Raw genomic sequence first — 23,438 nt, forward strand, 5'->3', positions numbered from 1 at the left:
TGGAGTGCAATGGCATGGTCATGGCTCACTGTAGTCTCAAATTCCTGGCTTAAGTGATCTTCCTGCCTCAGCCTCCCAAGTAGCTGGTACTACAGGTGTGTGCCACCACACCTGGCTAATTTTTTAATTTTTTGAAGAGATCTTGAATTCCTGAACAAAGCAAGGCTTTGAACTCCTGGCGTCAAGGGATCCTCCAGCCTGAGCCTCCCAAAGTGCTGGGATTGCAGGTGTGAACCAGTGTGCCCAGCTTTGTATAGATTATTTATTGATTAAGCTTGTTCTTTAATTTAAAAATATGAAATACACAATGAAGGATTTTCTCTACCTGTCTCTCTTCTGCTTATTTCTCTCCCTCCCCCCAACTTGTTGATTTTGGTATATTCTTACAGAGTTTATACAAAGGTAAGCATATGTGAATATATCCTCTTATGTCCCTCTTTTTATTTTATTTATTTATTTTTTGAGTTGGAGTCTCACTCTGTCGCTCAGACTGGAGTGCAGTGGCTGCTCCTGGCCACCGCAGCCTCGACCTGCTGGGCTCCAGTGATCCTTCCGCCTCAGCCTTCCAAGTAGCCGGAATTACAGGCATGTGCTACCACGCCCAGCTGGGTTTTTAAAAATTTATTGTAGCTGTGAGGTTTCGCCGCCCAGGCAGGTCTCGAACCCACGGGCTCAGGCAATCCACTCACCTCAGCCTCCCAAAGGCGCGGGATTACAGGCTGAGCCACCGAACGCGGCTATATAAACCTTTTTTTAAAAAAATACAAAAACAACTTGGTGACAGCAGTGATGTTTGAGGACAAGGACAAGATATGTAAGCATTCCAACATTTTTAAAAGTTCCTAACAACATAGTACCAAAGTATGGTGCTAAAGAACTCTAGAAGATTGGAATGGTTAGCTTTATATTCTGGCCTTTTACTACTTTTGTATCCCTAAAGATGCCAAACTCCAGGAATAGCCACACTCCATCAGTAAGAGTGGAGAAACCAGGGTGGCCTACCTAGCCCCTGTATGCCTGTGGCACTGTGACCATGGGAGAAAAGTACTTTCAAGGGAAAGAGGGCCTGGTGAAAAGGAGGATAGGGACCCTAATGGAACAGTTTCCCCTGTTCTGTCCTGTGTCTGGGAATAAATGGACGTAAAGCACAATGGAAGAGCAAGTTGTATACTAATTGTATGGATTGCTGAAACCCTCATGTTGACTTCTTTTCATACCAATATGGGACATTTATGTGAATCTGTGTGTTTATAAACATCATTACAATCTCCAACAAAACAGATTTAACTCAGTTTCACAGAAGTGGCTAACCGAATGCAGATCTTTTAGTAGCCCATATGTGTCTTTTTCAGTGGCACGTTTCTCTTCCCTTCCTCAAGTGTTAGAAATGCATACCACTTTTGATGCACTCCCTTTCTTTTGCAGAATGGCACTGATGTCACCTATGGTGGAAATTTGGTGATCGAATATATACAATGTTGGCTCTTGTATTTTGCAGCTTTGGAGAATGGGAAGGACTGTCTGCATAGAATGAACTAAACCACCATTTGCAAAACATGTTTATAGTTGTGAGAAGTTAGATAGCAAATTTTAAGTAATATTCTTGTATATATTTAAGTTCATCAAATAAAGGTAAATTAATCCTAAAGAACTTTAAAAATTACAGACATTCCACTGCCCTTCTCCCAAAAAGATGTCGTTTCGAAAAATGGATCCTAGCTGTACAATAGGATTTTACTGTCGAAATATTCAGGACTTCGAACGAGCTTCTGAAGAAATCTCTAAGGTACCTTTATTTAAAATATTATAATAGTATTTGTATATGAGCTAATTTTTATTAGCGATACCCTATAAGAAGACAAAAACTTATAAATTATGATACTTTCCTAAAATTTCCCCTTGAATGTTAATACCATTAGGAGTATTGTGAACTAGAAAATAAAGCTATTTGGGGAATCTTAGTGTTTGATACAAATGAAATCAACCAGAGACCAGTTGAAAGTCTTGATTGCTCCACTAGGTGGCACTGTTGAAACAAAAATCCTTTCCTAAACTGGTGCCCGGTGCAAGCAATTAGGTTACATTTATTTGAAGAGGATTTTAAAAGGGCAGTCCCTTAGGGGTAGAAAAAAATTAATGAAGTATTTGATCAAGCCAAATTGTGCATTATTTCTTGTTAGTCCAAGTGCCTCTTTGATTTTTTTTTAGAAGAGAAATGGTATTTTTGGATTTCTCAGAACTGCTTTATCCAATGAGCTGTGTTGTCACTTGCCAATAAGCTTGTCTAATCTGATCTATTCTACTTACGGGATCTTTGAAGTAGGTTTATTTAACTACTTCTTATTACCTCTAAACGTCTGCATTTTTTGGTCCTTGAGTACTGCTAAAACATTTACAGAGGCTTTTTTTTTTTTTTTGAGTTGGAGTCTCACTCAGTCGCCCAGACTGGAGTGCAGTGGCACACTCCCGGCCACTGCAGCCTCGACCTGCGGGGCTCCAACGATCCTTCCGCCTCCACCTTCCAAGTAGCCGGAATTACAGGCATGTGCTACCATGCCCGGCTGATTTTTTGATTTATTGTAGAGATGAGGTCTCGCTGCCCAGGCGGGTCTCAAACCTGTGGGCTCAGGCAATCCACTCACCTCAGCCTCCCAAAGGCGCGGGATTACAGGCTGAGCCACTGAGCCTGGCCAATTTACAGAGTCTTAATGTCTGTCTATATTTAGTACTTCAGAAAATAAAAAAAGATTACTTTTTAAAGGAGTAAGCACAGTTGGATGGCTGTCTATTGGTATCGATAGTTATAGGTATCATTTTATGGTAAGTAAAACAAGTACTCATCACTTTTGAGCTCTTTATTTTAACTTTTTATTTTAAAGATGTGGGATACAATTCAGGGTTAGGTATACAAATGTTCATTATGCAGGTACCTTTGTTGATGAGGTGTGCCCCCCTTCCCCAGGCAGATTCCTACTCCTGCCCATCCCACGCCTTTCCTCCCGGCCCTCGGCAGTTTCCCACTACTGCCAATCCTTTTCTTATAGTATTACGATAATCATTCAAGGTTCACTTATGAGTGAGAACATGTGATACTCGGTTCTTTGTTTCTGTGATAGGTTACTCGGTATTATAAACTTCAAGTCCATCCAAGTTGCGGCGAAGTTCATAATTTTGTCCTTTATGGCTGTGCAATATTCCATTGTGTATATGCACCATGATTTTTTTATCCAGTCCTCTTTTGATGGGCCGCACGGTTGGTTCCATGTTTTTGCTGTTGTGAACAATGCTGCCATAAAATGCATGTGCAGGTATCTTTTTTACAGAGTGATTTGAGTTTCTCCAGGTATGTTCCCAGGAGGGATATTGCAGGGTCATATAGAAGGTTAATTTTTAGATCTTTTAGGAATCACCAAACAGTTTTCCAAGGAGGTTGTATTAGTTTACACTCCCACCAACAGTGTAGAAGTGTTCCCTTTTCCCCACATCCTCTCCAGCATCTGTTGTTTTTTGAGTTACTGATAATGACCATCCTGACTGGAGTTAGGTGGCACCTCAGTCTGGTTTTAATTTCCATTTCTTTGATGACTAGTGAGGCTGAGCATTTTTTCATGTGTCTGTTGGCTGCTCATATGTCTTCTTTTAAGAAGTGTCTATTCATATCTTTTGCCCACTTTGCAATGGAGCTATTTGTTTTTTTCTTTTCGACACATTCGAGTTCCTTGTAGATCCTAGATGTTAGGCTTTTGTCAGATATACAGTTGGCAAATATTTTTTCCCAGTCTGTGGGCTGTCTCCCTGATCTCTTGGTGGTTTCTTTGGCTTTGTAGAAGCTTTTCAGTTTGATGAGGTCCTACTTGTCTATCTTATTTCTTATGGCATGGTCACTTGGGGTTTTGATCAGGAAATGGTTGCCAGTTCCAATTTCCATAAGGATACCTCCTGCATTTTCTAAGGTTTTTATAGTTTGAGGTTTTTTATTTTTTTTATTTTTTTTGAGTTGGAGTCTCACTCTGTCACCCAGACTGGAGTGCAGTGGCCGCTCCCAGCCACTGCAGCCTCGACCTGCAGGGCTCCGGCGATCCTTCCGCCTCAGTCTTCCAAGTAGCTGGAATTACAGGCATGCGCTACCACGCCCGGCTGATTTTTTGATTTATTGTAGAAATGAGGTCTTGCTGCCCAGGTGGGTCTCGAACCCACGGGCTCAGGCAATCCACTCACCTCAGCCTCCCAAAGTGCTGGGATTACAGGCTGAGCCACCAAGCCTGGCTTAGTTTGAGGTTTTAAGTTTAGGTCTTTGATCCATTTAGAGTTGATTTTTGTGTATGGTGATAGGTAGGGGTCCTGCTTCAATCTTCTGCATGTGGTCAGCCAGTTTTCCCAGCACCTATTCAGTACTGAATAGGTTCTCCTTTCCCCAGCGGTTGATGGTGAAAGATTTGTCGAGGATGAATTGGTTGACAAATTGAGGTTTTGCTTTTGGAATCTCTATCTTGTTCCATTGGTCTAAATGCCTGTTCTTGTGCCAATACCAGGTTGTTCTGACTATTCTAGCTTTATAATAAATCTCAAAGTCTGGGAGTGAGATTCCTCCCGCTTTGTTTTTTTGCTGAGGATTGTTTTAGCTATTTGTGGTTGTTTATGTTTCCATATGAATTCCTGTATTGTTGTTTCCAGGCCTGAGAAGAATGCTCCTGGTAATTTAATGGATATTGTGTTAAATCTGTAGATTACTGTGGGTAGGATAGACATCTTAATGTTGATTCTTCCAATCCATGAACATGGAATATTTTTCCATTTGTGTCATCTTTGATTTCTTTGAGCAGGGTTTTGTAGTTTTTGTTGTAAAGGTCTTTCACATCTCTGGTTAGGGAGAGGCCAAGGCATTTTATTGGTTTTGTGGCTATTGTGAATGGGATTGTGCTTTTTTTGGGGGGGTTTTGTTTGTTTATTGTTGGCATACAGAAATGCAACTGTCTTTTGCACATTTATTTTAACTGGGGCTCACATACAATTGTAACTGGTTACTGCTTTACTTCCCCTTAATTTTATTCAGGAAAATGGACATAGTAAGTTGAAATTTTATTTTTACTACATAAAATAGAATGAAAAAGTTAAATCAAGTGTTTTATATAAACCAGGCTTAGTTTACTTGACCTGCTGTGTAAAAGAGGAAATTTAACAGGAATATGACAGAAAAATAGAAGAGGAGAGGAGACAATTAGGTATTTGAGAACCTTCCCATAGTCTTCATTTCTCACAGTCGTCTTTTTCTCCTCCTTTTTCAACATAGAAGGCCAAGTGAACATAACAAAATATGTATTTTTCATGTTTCCTCTTTTATGAGCTGGAATTAGTATATGCATTTTTATATTTTTGACCATTCTTTGTCTCTATAAAGTGTTGTGTATATGATAAAATATATAAATCTAGGCAATGTTGTGATATGCATTGATGTTGATAAACATTTTGTATGAAAAAGTCCCATTTTTCTGTTTTTATTTATTTATTTTCTATATAGATTGAAATAAATATGTTTAAAACAATTAAACAGTCTACTACTGGAATAGATATATATCAAATTATTATTATCAAATTAAAACAAGATTTACAAATGAGTTGCATGTTGATGTTTTCTGATTAAGGACAGATAGCCACTGTATTTTTACACTGGATAAATACTTAGAAATTATTGCTCTTTATGTTTCAGAGCAAATGCATTATTAAGGCAAAGAGAAACCATATTAAAGTATCTTTTGGAAGTACTGAGAATTTTGTAAGAATCAATTAACTTTGTTTTAATAATAGTGTTTTTCTTAATAGCTTTTTGTAGTAGTATCAAAAACTCACTTTAATATTACAGTCATTTATTTTTGCCTGAAAAGTTGTAAGTTAAGCAGTTTCCTTTTTTTTTTTCCTTAAAAACTGAATTTGGGACTGGGCTCAGTGGCTCAGCCTGTGTAATCCCAGCACTATGGGAGGCCGAGGCAAGTGGATTGCCTGAGCCCACAGGTTCAAGACCAGCCCGGGCAACTTGGAGAGAGCTCATTCCTACAATAAAATAAAAATAACCTGGCGTGGTAGTGCGCGTCTGTAGTTCTGGCTACTAGAAAGGCTGAGGTGGAAGGATCGCTGGAGCCCAGAAGGTTGACACTGGAGTGGCCGTGAGTGTGCCACTGCACTCCAGCCTAGGTGACTGAGTGGAACTCTGACTCAAAAAAAGCCAAAAAACGGAATTTAGGATTTTTAGTTAAGCTTATATTTCTTTTTTTCTCTTGGAAAAGTAAAGCAATTTAAAAATTCTTTGTTTCTATGTAAGATATTTTCAATTTTCTCATTTTGAAAATGAAGCTGGGTAGTCTAGAGTTTCATACTTAATTTGTAATATTCTATTAATGAATATTCTAACTCGTTATGCTATGTGATTTTTAAAATATTAAGTAGAAATTGTTAAACTAATTCAGTGTTTAGCAGGGTCCAGTCCAGCAAGTGTGTGCATAACTGTCACATGCGAAGCTTATCTAGTATATATATGATCAAGATATAATCCCTGCTTTTGAACCTAGGTATAAAGTTTTGCCCTCAAGTAACATTTATGGTTGAGGAAGGGGGGAATAAGACAAGTAGATATATTTTTTAATCAAATATGATAAGCATCCATACGGAAATAGTTGCGATTTGATAGTGGAAAGAAGAGTGTTGAAATGAGAGATGTCACATCCAAGTCAAAGTACTTTATTGAGATGGTGATGCTTAAGAAGAGCCTTCAAGTGCAGGCCTCGTTTCCATTGGCTTAGGGAGAGAGGGGATACTTCAGCCTGAGGAAATAACAAGAGGGAAGCTATAGGAGGAGCAAAGTGCAGAGCGTGTCTAGAGAATGGCAAATAGTCCAATCCGGTAGGTGCCGAGGATTCATAGTGGGCAGGGTTTCTGCTTTTGACTGAATCAGCGGTGTGGCCTGAGAGTCTCCACTTCTAACAAGACTCGCACACAATCTTGCTCACTGTAGCTGAGAACTGCTGGCATAAGGCGGTGCGACCAAAGTGTGACACAGGACAAACAATGTAATACTTACGTTAACTGGCATATAAAACATGTGATTTCTCATTTATTGTTGATTTGTATGGGGCCATTTACTTTAAAAATGAGAAAGAAAAAGTATTCATTAATCATAATAGAGGTGGCATACATAGCAAAAATAGTGAAGAAGATATGTAAAAGCCCAAGGCCCGGGAACCAGTGCTAGAGGAAATGGTGAAGGATGAGGTCAGAAAAGTAGGCTGGAATAATATTGTGGCGAGTCTTGAATGCCAGGCTGAGCAAGCAGTTTAGTGATATGAAATTAATCTTTAAGTTTCAAGCACTCAGAAATATAGAGAAGAATATAGTAAATACCCATGTGCTACCATTGAGTTTCTGAAAAAAGTTGCATATTTTATTGGAGTGTGTTATCTTTCCTCACAGTCTTTTTTCTTTGTTCCCAGTGGGAGTTACTATCCTGAATTAGTATATTATGCCCATACTTTATAGATCCATAAACAATATATATTGTTTCTATGTTATTAAATTTTTCTTTTCTTTTTTGGGGGGGTAGAGACTGGGGTCTTGCTATTGTTCAGGCTGGTCTTGAACTCCTGGCCTCAAGTGATATTCTCCCCTCAGGTTCTCAAAGTGCTAGAATTGCAGTTGCAGGCCACTGTGTCCAGCCATTCACTGATGATATCTTTTTGTTTGTTTGTTTGTTTGTTTTTTGAATGGGAGTCTCACTCTCACTCATGCTGGAGTGTAGTGTCATTGTGGTCTCCACTAGCTGGGCTTGGGTGATCCTTCTGCTTCAGCCTTCCACGTAGCTGGAACTACAGGCATGTGCCATCAAACTCAGCTAATATTTTGATTTTTTGTAGAGACAAAGTCTCACCGTGTTGCCTAGGCAGGTCTTGAACCTGTGGGCTCAGGCAATCCTCTTGCCTCTGCTTCCCAATGTGCTGGGATTACAGGTGTGAGCCACCTCGACTGGCTAATAATATCTTCATATACAAAGATATATATTCTTCTGCAACTTTTTCACTTAACAGTGACTTAGAGATTCTCTATATCCATGTGTGATGGTCTAGCTTATTCATTTAAACTGCTGAATAATAGTCCATTCTACAGTATACTACTTTTTACTTAAACTGTCTTGTTGCTGGTCATTGAACTTATTTCTGAGCACCTAAAATTGCTTGTTTCTTTTTTATTACAAATAATGTTTTTAAGAATAAACATTATAAAACATAATGTTTTAAAGACTATTCTTGTATGCATCTCTTTGTGCATGTGTAATACTTAACTAGGATTACATTACAGTGGAATTGCTGGGTGATAAGGTAATTTTAGGTTTGCAAAGTGTTGGCAAACACTCTCCAAAATGATCATGCCAAGCAGTATATAAAAATCTCCAATGCTTTGCATCCTTGTTAATACTTGATATTGTCAAAAATTTTAACTATTCTCATAGATAGGAAATAGTATCTCTTTGTAGTGCTAATTCGTATTTCCTTGGTTGATACTGAGGTTGAGCTTTTTTTTTTTTGAGTTGTAGTCTCACTCTGTCGCCCAGACTGGAGTGCAGTGGCTGCTCCCAGCCACCGCAGCCTTGACCTGCTGGGTTCCAGCGATTCTTCCTCCTCAGCCTTCCAAGTAGTCGGAACTACAGGCGTGCGCTACCACGCCTGGCTAAAGGTTGAGCATTTTATCAAGGTTTATGGATCCATTTTGCTTCTTTTGTGAATTTTCTGCTCATATCTTTCTCTGTTTTCTATAGGGCTATTTGACATGAAGAAAATCTTTATAATTCTGAATACCACTGCTTTGTTAGCTCTGTGTATTTCAAATTTATTCTCCTAGGTTACTATTTTTACTAGTTAGTGGTATTTTTTAATTTTAACATAGTCAAATTAAAAACTCTTTCCTTTATGGTTTTTGCATTTTGTATCAGATAAATCTTTAATAACCAAAATCATAAACATATTCTTCTACATAGTTTTCACAAGTTTTATGTTTCTCACTTAGAACTTGTATATGTTTTGTTTTTTTTTTTTTTGAGTTGGAGTCTCACTCGGTCGCCCAGACTGGAATGCAGTGACTGCTCCTGGCCACCACAGCCTCGACCTGCTGGGCTCCGGCTATCCTTCCGCCTCAGCCTTCCGAGTAGCCGGAATTACAGGCATGCGCTACCACGCCTGGCTTATTTTTTTGATTTACTGCAGAGATGAGGTCTCGCCGCCCAGGCGGATCTCGAACCCGCGGGCTCAGGCAATCCACTCACCTCAGCCTCCCAAAGACGCGGGATTACAGGCTGAGCCACCGAGTCCGGCGAATTTGTATATGTTTTAAGGTAGCTATCTCCTCTCTGCTTGGATTTGGAGGCAAGGGAAAAGGAGTGCTTACAAACAAGTCTGTTTTGCATCTAGGTGATTAGGAGAATAAATTAACAGTTCATTGATTTGGTCATTCAGTTGGCCAACAAATCTTTGAATGCTTTCACCCCTCACACTCCACCAAAACTCTTCTTCAAGGTCATTAATGACTCTATATTGCTAAGTCCATTGGCCAACTCTTAAGTCTTTGTCTCACTTGTCATAATAGAAGCATATGACACAGCTAAACACCCACTCTACCACCACACACTTCCTTCAGTTGGCTTCCAAGACATCAAACTCTCTTGGGTTGTTTTTCATTCTTCACTAGTTGCTCCTTCAGCCTCTGCCTGCTCTCCTCCCTGCTCTCCTCACTTCTTCACCTTGGGGTATGTTAGGGCTTTTTCATTAGTTCTCATGTATTCATTGTCTTGGTGGCCTCATCCTGTGGTATAGCTTTAATTATTAGTTATAAGTCCAGTGTCTTGTCTTTAGCTAAACTTTATTTTCTAAGTTAAATATGATATATGTTCAGCTGTCATTCAGCATCCCTTATTTGAGATGCATATCCAAAATCAAATTCCTGATCTTCTCAAGCCTGTTCAACTCATAGTTTTTCTCATCTTATTTGATGGCAAATGTATCCACTCTGCTCAGGCCAAAAGCCTTGGAGTTATTCTTGCCTCCTTTGCATATTTCATCTCTCATAACCAATTGCATGGTCAAAGTTTATCTCGGGTCAGATTACTTTTCACCACCTCCAGTGCTACTGTCTTATACCATCCTTACTTGAAAACTACTTAGTAGTTTTCAAGTCCTGCCTCCTGCCCTCAACCTACTCCTATTTCAGCAACCTTCTTCTTCCTTCTTCCTTTTTCTTCCTTCTTCCTCTTCTCCCCTCCTTCTCCTTCAGTGTCCATCTGTGATAATTCGATTTAACACTGTCTCTAATCTTTCTTTTAATAATATTCCTTCCTCCCTTCCTCCTCCCCCCTTTGTCCAGCCCAGTGTCAAAGTAATCATGTTGTTCAAATCTTGGATGTCCCCCTTTTTTTCCTAATTGGGTTTTAAATTACTGAAAGATATGTGATAAAAGTCTCAGATTGTGGTTGTGGGGTTGTCTGTTTCTCCTTTTTGTTCTCTTTTTGTTTTATATATTCTGAGGCTATATTATTAGTTACATACAAATTTAGGACTGTTAGGTCATCCTATTGAATTGAATATTTTATAATTATACCATCCTCTATCTTTAGTAATTTCTAGCCTTAAAAATCTGTTTTTGGGCTTTGTGCTTTTGTGGTTTCTACATAACCACAATACAACTATCAAAATCAGGAGAGTAGTATTGTACATTATCACCAACTAATTCTCAAAAACAATTTAGGTTTTGCCAGTTGTCCCAATAATACTCTGTGTAACAAAAGATCCAGTTAAGAATAATGTGTTACATTTATGTATCTTGAATGTCTTTAATCTAGAACAGGTCATCTTTTTTTTTTTTTTTTGAGTTGGAGTCTCACTCTGTTGTCCAGGCTGGAGTGCAGTGGCACACTCACGGCTACCCCAGCGTCAAACTGCTGGACTCCAGCTATCCTTCCGCCTCAGCCTTCCAAGTAGCCAGAACTACAGATACATGCTACCATGCCTGATTAATTTTTGATTTATTGTAGAGTCAAGATCTCACCAAGTTGCCTGTGCTGGTCTCAAACCTGCGGGCTCAGGCAATTCACTTGCCTCAGCCTCCCAATGTGCTGAAATTGCAGGCTGAGCCACTGAGCCCAGCCTAGGTCCTCATCTTTTTTGACTTTCACATGACCTTGGTATTTTTGAAGATAATAGAACACTTGTTTTTTTGCTGTTATTGTTATTTATAGGATATTTTTGAAATATTTATAGATTGAAAATTTTATGGATTGTCCCCTCAATTTGGGTTTGTCTGTTTCCTCATGAAATTCAGGTTATACCTCTTGAATATATTACAGAAATGATGCTGTTTTTCTCATTGCGTCCAAGTGGTTGGCACATGATTTTGAGTTTTCCTTTTTCTGATGCTGCTACCTTTGATCAGTTGGTTAAAGTGATGTCTGCTGGCTTCCAATCTGGATTCAACACACTCTGGTTCAGAGTGACTTCTCCCAACCAGGCGTGGATACCTGCTTTTCCTAGTCCCATCTAGTGGCTTTAGAGAGGAATTGTTTGGGAGAGAAAGGGACGAGGAAGAGTTGGCCTTTACTATTGAAGGATATTTTCACTGGATAGAGTTCATGTTAGCAGCTTCTCTCAGCTACATTAAAGATATTTATTCTATTGTCTTCTGGCTTCTGTCAATTCTTTTTATGCTTCCTTTTTTTATTTTTTTTTATTTTTTGAGTTGGAGTCTCACTCTGTAGCCCAAACTGGAGTGCAGTGGCCGCTCCCAGCCACCGCAGCCTCGACCCGTTGGGCTCCGGCGATCCTTCCGCCTCAGCCTTCCAGGTAGCCGGAACTACAGGCGCGTGCTACCATGCCCGGCTAATTTTTTTGATTTTATTGTAGAGATGAGGTCTCACCAAGTTGCCCAGGCGGGTCTCAAACCCGCGGGCTCAAGCAATCCACTCACCTCAGCCTCCCAAAGCGCGGGCTTGCAGGCTGAGCCACCGAGCCCGGCTTGTCAATTCTTAATGAATAGAGCCTCTCTAAGATATTTATCAAGACTTACTTGTCTTAATTGCTCTCAGATGCTTTCCAATAGTTGGTTTTATATACTTTATCCGTTTCTTCTTCTTGTTCTTGATGGTAGTGTTAACTTGATACAAGCTACTTCATCATGGTGTTCCTAATCATTATATTTATAAGATACTTATTTTAGCTATTTTTTAAAGTTGTAAGATGTGGCTAAAGTAAAATGATCCATTTAAAAAATTGTAACAAAAATTAGTTTTGTTTCTGTATTTCATTGGAATTTTACGAGTATTATTTATAGGAAGAGACATGGGATAACATTTTTATATCCATCCAAAGGAATTTTGGTACTAAAATAGATTATAAAAGTAAAGTAAAATAAAACAAATGAAAAGAATATGGTTATTGTATAAATGACAGCTCCACTTTTTTTGGGGGGGGGTGCTCAGCCTAAAAACTGGATCCCTTGCTCGATTTCACACCCCATGACTGATGCATCAGCAAATCTCATCATCTCTTCTTTAAAATATATTTAGAATTTGATAATTTCTCACCATTGTCATTATGACTCTAGCCCACTGTCACATCTTCTTGGAACTATTGCAGTAGCTTCCTAACTGCTCTACCTACATTGTTATCAATAACAGTTACCAGAATGATTTTGTTTAGAATGTAACTGAATTTATGTTAATTTTTATTCAGAACCCTATAACAGCTTTCTAACTCATTCAAATATAAATGGAATCTCTGCTTTCCCCACTACCTCTCTGAGCTCATCACCTACCATTGTTCCCTGACTCTCTCAAGTCCCATCACACTAGTCTCCTTGAAAATGACGTGTCCCCCTGTTTCAAGGATTGTGTTTGTTTGTTTGTTTCCTATGCCTCGCATTCTCTTCCCACAAATATTCTTATGGTTCTCTTCCTTACACAAGACCTTCTTAGGCCTTCCATGGCCACACTTTATACATTTGTTTCATTTTACTCCTTAGTACCTATTACTGTCTTTCATTTAAGTGTATAAACACATACTCATACATGCATGTATGCATTCTGCTGAATCATACATGTAGACACATTATGCTTTTCATTTGTTTTTCCACTGGAATGCAATCTTCACCAGGACAAATATATTTGTTGGTTTTGTTTGTTGTATTCTCACTGCCTAGAATTGGCTATCACATTGTGGAAGCTCAGTACATATTTGTTGAATGAAGAAATGAATTAAAGAGACTTTGTTATAGTTTTATCTTACTTGTAAGTTAGCAAGGAGCTCAGTATAGAAAATCCCCAGTGGTTTTCACCTATTTCCTCTGTTGTATTTTCCTTTAATTGTTGTAGATTTATCTTAAAACTAATAATAGTCCATTTACTTAATGCACAACTCAAAATGTTTTGTTCAAAACATTGATTTTCATATTTATCAAGGTAATACATATACTTCCTATTCCAAAGAGTATCTCCTCAGAAATGGTCACTTTTAACTCTTTTAGCTATTTGTTCAGGATTTTACCTCAGTGTTTCTAAGTTCAGTAGGTCCTCACTTAATGTAACGTTGTTTATAGTTTCTTGGATACTGCAACTTAAACCAGTTTTACTGTAGGTTAATTGATATAAACAAGAGCTAAGATCCTACAGCATATTTTTAGTTGTAAAAGCATCACCAAGATTCTAAATCTTTATTTAGTGTCTAAAGCACTTCTGCTATTAAACATTGAAACAAATGTGAGCTGTACATACATTTAAAAAAGATTAAGCTATTTGACAGATATGACTGAATGTTTAGAAAAAAATAAATAGGTACAAAGAGAACTAAGGAAATGAAAAAGGGGGAAGGAGCACTCCCAGGAAAACAAAGGTTAGAAAAAAGGAAACATGTAGTAATTGTTTACCCAGCTGTTGGTGAATTAGGGAGCCACAGTAGTTGTAGTGCTGGTGGGTTCAATCAAGGATGGTTTACAAAGTGAAGATTGTCAGGATCCCCTCTTACCCCTTCATAGTTCAGAAGCAGTCCCAAATGTGGCAGGCTCCCTGAGCGCCTTTGTGCCACATTACTTACTGCCATGTGTTTATGTGATTGACATGTACCTTACAGAGTTTTACTTGACAGTACTTATGCATTCCTTCGTTCATTCCCCTTTCCAACTTGCGTGTTCAGTTCATGGTTGTGGATGGCCAGAGCCTACCCCAGAGTCTCAGGGTGCAAGGTGGGAACCATCTCTGGCCAGGATGCCATCCCACCGCAGGGCACCCACACCCACACCCACACCCACATTCACTGACTGGGACAGTGTAGACATGCCAGTTCACCTCACATGCACATCTTTGGGATGTGGGAGGAAGCCAGAACCCCAGAGCGCCTGGGGAAAGCCCACCCAGACATGGGAGAACATGCAGACTCCCTGCAGTGTCCCCTGGGAAATTGATTTTTTTTTCTTGAACACTAGAGTGACATGACATTGAAGGAAACGACGTTATTCAAGGACCTGCTGTAATGTACTTATTCTACCATTTCTTGATTGTAGACATGATGTAGTTTCCAGTTGAGATACTTGGAGATCGAGGTCTCTTCTCACGCCCCTTCCCCCATTCCTTCTTCTCCCAGCACAGCCGTAACACGGGTCTTGCTTAACTCACGGCTCAGTTTTCTCATTATGCTTCCATGATATTGGTCACTTATTGCATAATACACTGTGATTTCATTCTTTTTTTCTATCCTTTTTAGTTCTTGGAGTTAGTGCTTCCTTTCCTTTTTTTTCATTTCCTTAATTCTCTTTGTACCTATTTACTTTTTTCTGAATATTCAGTCGTATCTGTCAAATACCTCGCAGGACATTTTTCATAAGCACAAGCATAGGAAACTCTCTGTTTTCCCCCCTCCTCTTCTTCTTTTCCGGAGACTTGGCTTCTCTCAGTTTTCTGTTCACTCCAGTCTTAACTGTTCTCTAGGCCTGGTGCAGGGTTGTCAGCGTGGAACTTCTTTTTTTTTTTGAGTTGGAGTCTTACTTTGTCGCCCAGACTGGAGTGCAGTGGCCGCTTCCGGCCACCACAGCCTCGACCTGCTGGGCTCCGGCGATCCTTCTGCCTCAGCCTTCCAAGTAGCTGGAACGACAGGCTCGTGCTACCACACCCGGCTAATTTTTTATTTATTGTAGAGATGAGGTCTCATCACGTTGCCCAGGCAAGTCTCGAACCTGCGGGCTCAGGCAATCCACTCACCTCAGCCTCCCAAAGCGTGGGATTACAGGCTGTGCCACCAAGCCTGGTTCAGTGTGGAACTTCTAATGCCACTTTCCTAGAGTTAATCTCCTGTCTTCTGAATCTGTTAGTTTATTCCCTTCTTTGGCTGGAGCATATTTCTGAATACCTTCCTCAGAAAAGCGTGCATAGATTGTGAATTTTTTGAATTATTGCATATCTGACCATCTTTGTCTTCCAATTTATTGGTAATTCAATTGATTAAAGAATTCCAAAGTGAAAGTAACTTTCCCTGAGAACTTCAAGGCATTTGTTGCCCCACTCTCTAGTGCTTGGTGTTGTTGAGCTGGATGTCACTCTGAGTTCTTTTCCTCTGAATGGAAACTGTTTCTCTCTGCAGGTTTTGGAGTTTGAATCCCAACTCTATCATCTAATTGCATTGTTTAACTTTTCTGTGCATCAGTTTTCTTATGAAATGAAAATACTAATAGCTACCTTTCTCTGGAAAGGAACATCATTTTGAGGATTAAAGACTTGATAGACTAGTGCCTGGTTTATAGTAGCACTAAATAAAATATTAGCTACATTTATTTATCCCTGGTATCTTGAAGCTTCATTATGTCTTGGTTTCCATTCTTTTTCATTGATTGTCCTGTTATGGGAAATTTTCTTGAAATTAAAAAAAAAAAATTATTCTCTTGTTTTCTTTGTTCTTTCTTCATGTAACTCTTATTATATACCTTGGACCTTTTGAGTTGCTCTTCTAATTTTTCTGCCTTTTTTCCATCTATTTCCCATGACTTCATTATTTTTTGTGTTGGAAGATTTCTTCTACTTTATCTTCTACCTATTCTGTTATCCTTAAATATCAATTAGGATATTTACATATTTAGACGTTATTTATATCTTTTCTAGTTTTTTAAGAATGGTATTTTCTTTCTATGGACATATTTCTCTTTTCCCCTAGGTAATTAATTACGGTAATTTTTAAGTTTTCTTTTTTGTTTATGTTTCCTTATGGGTCCTTGTTTTGTTACTGTTTTTTCTTTGAATCATCCAATTTTCCATTGAATGCTTTTCCTCAAATGACTGGTCTTTGTATTTAATAGTGAGGCACTGAAAAACTGAGTAGAAGCTCTGTATTTGAGCATGGTCTTTTAGCTGTTGACTTTCATACTAGGGTGATCATGTAATAAGCTTGATTTTTTGTTGGGTGAACTCTAGATGGCAATAAGTAGTGGTCATTTCTCTAGAGTTGTTTCGCTTTCTCAGAGGAAAATTCTGCTGTCTCTTGCCTGTGGAATATATGTTGCCTGTTGGTGCTCCAGGAGCTGAAAGTGAAGGATACCGGGAACTCTACAGTTTCTTGTTTTTACATTGAACTTAATTGCTCAACTTCTGAGGTCATCAGTGTGCCTGGTGTGATAGAGTTAATATCTTCATTCAGTTTTCCAGAGAACAAATCTTTCTTTTCCTATACGGGGAATGGCTAGAGGAGTGTGAAGGAGAGTACTGGTTGCAGGGGAGACCTGGGAATTGAGTCCATACAGGTTTTCTTGTTTTTAGTTTTGTGTCTTTCCTCCGCTTTCTATAATGTCTTTTGCCCTTACATACTGTTTCTCCAAGGTCTGCAAGATGAAATTGCTTACCTTTACAGATATCCCACCTACCATCTCCTTCCCTACTCGTGAATATTGGTTATGTCTCCTCTGCTCTGCTGTCTTGAAAATAGCCTAGTATAGATTATTTTTCTCTCATACTTTCTTTTCTTTCTCTTCATTGTTCCCAATTTAATGATTATTATCATGATAATTCAATGATAAACTTATTACCTGTTCAATGCTAAGCTTATTACATTGTAGTGCTGGTGTTTAAAGCTGGAAAATTGCAAATAAAAGTGTATTAGGCAATTAATTATTTGATTATAAAATGGATATCAACACAGTGAAAATTTATATATGATCAGTTGTCCTGTAGCTACCGAAAAAAAAAAATGCAGTATAGCCATTGAATGCTAGATATCTTAGAGGCTATGCAATCTAAAGCTAACATTTGTTGATCCTCACTCCACGTCAGGTCCTGTATTAAGCATTTTATATATATGATCTCATTTAATCTACAAACCTTCTGAGGTAGGCACTATTATCTGTTTTACAGATGAGGAATCTTATACTTAGGGAGGTTTAGTAACTTTCACAATGGCCACAACTAATAAATGGTAGTGCTAAGATTCAAACTTCGGACAGTAACTCGAGAATATGTGCTCATAAGCACTGTGCTATATAGTCTCCTATTTATACATCAGTCCGTGTTCCAGACAGTTGACTTTATAATCTGTATTTCAGGTGTTAGTGAACTAATGATTTTCCTTGGAAGTCTTCTCAATTTTCAGACAGACCCTATTGTTAAAAAAAATATTTTCTTATATTGAGTTGAAATCAGGCTCCATGTAACTTTTACCCCTTAGTCTCAAAAAGTAAGAGTAAGTTTGCTTCCTCTTCTAGGATAAATGTGTCCATTTTCTCCAGGGGTACGCAATTCCCATACCCATCACTATTTTGATAAATGTCTTTTTGAAATCACTTTAGTGTCTCAGGCTTAAGTTCATGATTATATTTCCCTGAGGTCCTTTTAGTCCTATTTCTCCAACTGAAATCTGAGGGGTATTTTTCTTTCATAGTTCTTTTTTACTTTGGGGATCTAATGATAGAAACTCTGAATTCTTCAGGAGCTTATAGTTTAGTTGAGAAGACATGAAATGGACATTAAGATAGATGTCTGCATGAGAGTATATTTAATAAATGCCAGCAGAATAATGTTATGATAATAATGGCAATAATAATGATAAAGCCAACACGTTAGATGCCAGGCAGTCTTCTAAGTACTTTACATATATTAACTGATTTAATTTGCACAACAACTCTGACATAGATAATATCATTACCGACATTTTACAGCTAAGGAAAATAAGACAATCCAGTTAAGTAACTTGCCCAGCGTCACACAGTTAATAAGTTGAGTCAGGTTTTGAACTGAGACTGTCTGGTTCTACAGTTCACGTTTATAATCCTGACAGATCTGTAGGACTTTGAAGAAGGGTATACTCACTGAGGACTGAGCTAGTTGTCAGTGGAATGAGGCTGAACTTGAAGAACGAGAGTGTGCTGGCATCCTAGGCCCTTGCACTGCTGATTTCTCCGCCTCAAATGCTCTTCTCCCAGAACTTTTATGTCTGGCTTTGTGTTGTCATTCAGGTTTCAGGTTGGCCTTTTCTGACCACACAGCCTAAAGAGGCCATCTGGTGCTTCCTTAGCACTTGACACTGTTTAATTTTTATCCTGGTTTTTACCTCTAAATGGTGTGCAAACATCATTGGTTATCTATTCAATATTCACCCCTCTTTTGTTTTTGCTAAGAGAATCCTGACTTTGGGGTGACAGTGCCCATCCAGATACTCATTTTTCTAGTCTCCCGTATTTTTAGATACAGTTTGGCCAGTGATCTATGAGTGGATGTGTGCTAGAAGTTTCTGAAAAGGCTTTTGCTGTCCTGATATAATGGAATGTAGATGCAATGCTGTCACTCCTTTTATATCCATCTGTCCCTGCCTTGAATGTAAACTAAACCCTTGAGGTTTCAGCAATCCTACTGTGATTATAAGAGAAAGGCCAAGAGAATTATAGAAGCTGTTCCTCTGGCATCAATTAACCAGTGTTAGTAATGTCAGACTTTTTATGTTTTAAAAAGTTTCTCTTATTTAAAGTCATTGTTAATTACTATTTTCTGTTTTTCATTTGTGTGTTTGTAACTTGCAACAAAACCATTCCCAATTAATATAAATGATGTTGCCACTGATAGAAATAGAGGTCTGAAAAGGAGCTAATTTGGGGAGGAAGAAATGATTATTTTATGTCCTTTGAAATGAGATGTGTTTCCTGGAGGCAGCATATCATTGGGTCATTTAAAAAAAAAAAAATCCAGTTTGTCATTCTATGTCGTTTAAGTGATGCATTTAGTCCATTTACGTTCAGGCTGATTATTGAGATGTGAAAGTTTATCCCTGTCATGAAGCTCTTTACAAAGTTTTGTTGTTGTTTGTTGGTTGGTTGGTTTTCTTTTAATTTTGGGGTTGATACATGTGTGTGTTTTCAGTTTTGCAGTTGTGATCTATGCTGTGTTGATTCTCTGTTTTCCTGCATTCTTGCGAAGTATGTGGTCGTTTTTTTCTTCATTCTTCTGTGCTTAATACCTTAAGTGTTTCCTGTAGAGCTGGTCCAGAACATCATAAACTCTTAGGGATTAGATGTCTGGGAAGGATTTTAATACTCCATCGCTGATGAAGCTTAGCTTAGCTGGGTAGGAAATTCTTGGCTAAAATTGTTTATCTTTGAGAAGTTTAATTGGACGCCAGTCTCTTCTAGCCTGTAGTGTTTCTGTAGATAAGTGTGTTGCCATTCTAATTGGTCTCCCCTGGTAGGTAGTCTGAGCTTTCTCTCTTGCTACCTTTAGCATTTTTTCTTTTATACCTACTTTGTGTAAGCAAATTATTATGTGTCTAGGTGTTGGACTTCTCATTAGGTGCCTTGCAGGGGTTCTCTGAGTCTCTTGTGTTTAGATGGCTGTGCCTCTGATGTGATAAGGGAAATTTTTGAGGATCACCTCACGGAATGTGTGTTCCAGGGTGTTCTGTGTCTCCTTTTCTACTTCAGGGATACTGATCAGGCATAAGTTTGGCCTCTTACTATAATCGCACATCTCTTGAAGGCTTTGTTCTGTCTTTTAAAGCTTCCTTTCTATATTTTTAACAGATTGCGTTAGTTCCATATTTTGGTGATCTTCAAGCTCTGAGATTCTTTCTTCTGCTTGGTTAATTCTGCTTTCCATGCTTGTCTGTTTATTATTTATTTCATTGATGGTATTCTTCATGGCGAGTGTCTCTGTAATTAATTTTTTCATGTTTTCATCTTGTCTTTCTTGGTTTTTACTCATCTTCTCCAACCATTCTTTGATCTCTGTATTTGTGGTCTGAGACCAGTCGATCTAGGCACTCTTCATTGTTTGAGTTCTAAAGTCTATATTCTCCAGCACTGTCCTTCTGGGGCTCTCTGGGTTACCTGTGTTTTTTTGTTGATTTCATTTGTGATGAATTTTTCTTTTCTCTTTACTTCTGTTTCTCAGTAAGAGAGGGAATATCTTTCACTTATGTTTGCTCAGTCCCCTATTCTTCCCTAGGTAGGGCCTCTGGATTTGTTCAATTTCAAAGCTGGATAGGGGGTGGGGAGCTCTGCTGCCCTTTTGCAGTTTTGAGATTTGAATAAGCTGTATTAGGGGGTGGTAAGATTCAAAAGCTGCCTGTAGATCACAATGTTTGCTGACTGGGGTGTAGGACCCCTGGGACCCACTTCCCACCACCTCACAATATGCCCATGCTTTGGAAACGTATTTATATCCCTTGGGTACAAGAGAATATAAGAGAAAGAAAAGGAACTGAGAATGAGAAAAGACAATGAAGAGAAAGAAGTAGAGAAGGAAAAACAAACAAACCAACAAACAGACAGACAAACCAGTAAAAAAGAGAAAACAAAGAACTGGAACTGTCAATATGAGGTCACTTTCACCCTCATATATACCCTTTTGCAAAAAAAGGAGAAGGAATAAAACAAAACAAAATACACACATAGCAGCAAAATATAGAGAGAGAGCAGGGACGAATAAAAAATATAAAAAGTAATCAAAAAACAAGAAACAAACAAAACAAACAAAAAAGTGTAATCCTTGAGCTCCCTCTTGTGGTAGTTTCTGAACTTTGGGTTCCTTGTCCACGTGACTCAAGCACTACTATTCTTCGCTTGTGGGAGGGAGGGGTCTCCCACCTCTAGATCTGTACCCCTGCTCACCATGTGGTCAGGGGCAGGGTATGAACTGCCCCCAAGAGATTCACCCATGTTCAGCCCTCTCTGTGTGCACTGATCAAGTCGCTCCCCACATGAGTTACATGCCTCACGAATCACTGGGAGAAGGGAGCTGGGTCACTTTAAAACTCACTCCACCCATCTGCTGCAGGCTGGATTATTTGCCTTCAGTTGCACCTGTAGTCCTGTACTTGTTCCATGTGGAGGGTGGGGCAACTGGGTCTCCTTGCTAGGTCTGTCCTTCTGGGGATACTGCACCTGGGGTATCCTCCCTGGGTTGACAGTGACCAACCTCAGAGAGGTGCTGAATTCACCCCTTAGTCTCAGGAGTAGCTTTGCTGTTCACGTGGGTAGGCCAGAGCCTGTTTCCACCTGGGTTCCAGGACAAAGGCAGTGACTCGTCTCTGCATCTTTTCCTCTGCTGGGATTCGGTGATAAATTTTTTTGTATTTTCTTCACAAACCCTGCTGCTTTTGTCTGATCTGACACCAGGGTCAGTGGTGGCAGGCGACACCATACAGTGGTTGTTTTTTTGCTGCTTCTAGGGAGGGTCAGAGAGGTGGTGCCTGTCTGAGGGGCCATGGATCACACTGGGATCTGAGTAGCCTGTGACAGCTGCCTTAGCAGGAGAGCTCAGGCCGCTTGTTCCTGCGTTCCCACTTAGACACTCACACACCCACTTGCCCACACCCTTGCATGCATATTCATCCCTATGCTCACTCATTTATATGGAGACTCATACGCTGACCAACTGTGTCGCCATCTTGGAACCTCCTGACATTCTTTTCTTTAGAGAGTATTTTAAGCATGGTGGGGGTCAAACTTGGTTACAGGGATTTAAGCTTGTGTAATGGAATGGAGTTAACATAGAAATGGAGTGGTCACTTGCATAGTTAGCTTATTCCATCTGGATGAGCTTTTGTGATAAGAAACAAATATACTTTTCCATGTGTACTCCGTATTATGTACAGTCATGCATTGCTTAACTACAGGGATATGTTCTGAGAAATGTGTTGTTGGTGATTTCATTGCTCCATGCACATGGAATGTACTTGCACAAGCTTAGATGGTATACCCTACTGCACGCCTGCTAGGCTGTATGGTACTGGTTGAGCATCTCAAATCCAAAAATCTGAAATCCAAAATGCTCCAAAACGGAAAACTTTTTGAGTACTGACATGATGCTCAAAGGCAATACTCCTTGGAGCATTTAGAGATGCTAAACTGTAAGTTTATATGCTGCAAATATTCCAAAATCTGAAAAACCCACAGTTGAAACACTTGTGTCCCAGGTATTATGGATAAAGGATATTCAGTTTGGATAGCCTACTGTTCCTAGGCTACAAACATGTACAGCATGTTACTGTACTGAATACTGTAGGCAAGTGTAATACAATGACAAAAATTTATATATCTAAACATAGAAAAGGAATGTAAAAATATGGTATAAAAGATAACAAAAAGTTAGACCTATATAAAGTGTTTACCACGAATGGAGCTTGCGGGACTGCAAGTTGCTCTGAGTGAGTCTGTGAGGGAGTGGTGAATGAATGTAGAGGCCTAGGATGTTGCTGTACACTCCTGCAGACTCTGTCAACATGAGACCCTCAGGCTATGCTGAATTTACAAGAACTTAGATTTCCTTCTTTAATGGTAAATCAACCTTAGCTTTCTATAACTTTTTAACTTTATAAACTTTAAACTTATTTTTTAACTTTTTGACTCTTTTCTAATAGGACTTGGCTTAAAACATAAACACATTGTCCAGCGGTACAAGCATATTTTCTTTCTGTATAGCCTTATTCTAGAACCCTTTTTCTATTAAAAAATTTTTTTTTTATTTTTTAGACTTTTCTGATTAAACAGAGACACACACATCAGCCTAGGCCTGCGCGTGGTCAGGATCACCAGTATTGTACTGTTTTCTCCCCGACTTCTTATCCCACTGGAAGGTCTTCGTGGCAGTAACATGCATGGAGCTGTCCCCTCCTGTGACGACAAGGCCTTCTTCTGCAGTACTTCCTGAAGCACCTGCCTGAGGCAGCTTTATAGTTAATTTAAAAAGTAGAACGAAGCCGGGCTCAGTGGCTCAGCCTGTAATCCCGCACCTTTGGGAGGCTGAGGTGAGTGGATTGCCTGAGCCCGGGGGTTCGAGACCCGCCTGGGCAGCGAGACCTCATCTCTACAATAAATCAAAAAATCAGCCGGGCGTGGTAGCGCATGCCCGGCTACTTGGAAGACTGAGGAGGAAGGATCGCCGGAGCCCAGCAGGT

General features: G+C 39.3%; 1 protein-coding gene across 7 annotated transcripts in view; it reads left to right on the forward strand.

The window, feature by feature from the left end:
* The window catches only part of ATG4C (autophagy related 4C cysteine peptidase), a 101,610-nt gene that overhangs the window by 67,889 nt on the left and 10,283 nt on the right, over positions 1–23,438 (forward strand). For 6 of the 7 annotated variants that reach the window (XM_008068359.1, XM_008068362.1, XM_008068363.1 and 3 more), the window contains one exon: positions 1,667–1,786. The exons of the other annotated variant lie outside the window; for it this stretch is intronic. In XM_008068359.1, the coding sequence (XP_008066550.1) occupies positions 1,667–1,786 (120 nt within the window). The remainder of the gene's footprint in view (positions 1–1,666; positions 1,787–23,438) is intronic. 7 annotated transcript variants of the gene reach the window in all.

This window comes from Carlito syrichta, unplaced genomic scaffold (assembly GCF_000164805.1).
Source record: "Carlito syrichta isolate Samal-C Ts95f unplaced genomic scaffold, Tarsius_syrichta-2.0.1 Scaffold310501, whole genome shotgun sequence".
Lineage (NCBI taxonomy): Eukaryota > Metazoa > Chordata > Mammalia > Primates > Tarsiidae > Carlito > Carlito syrichta.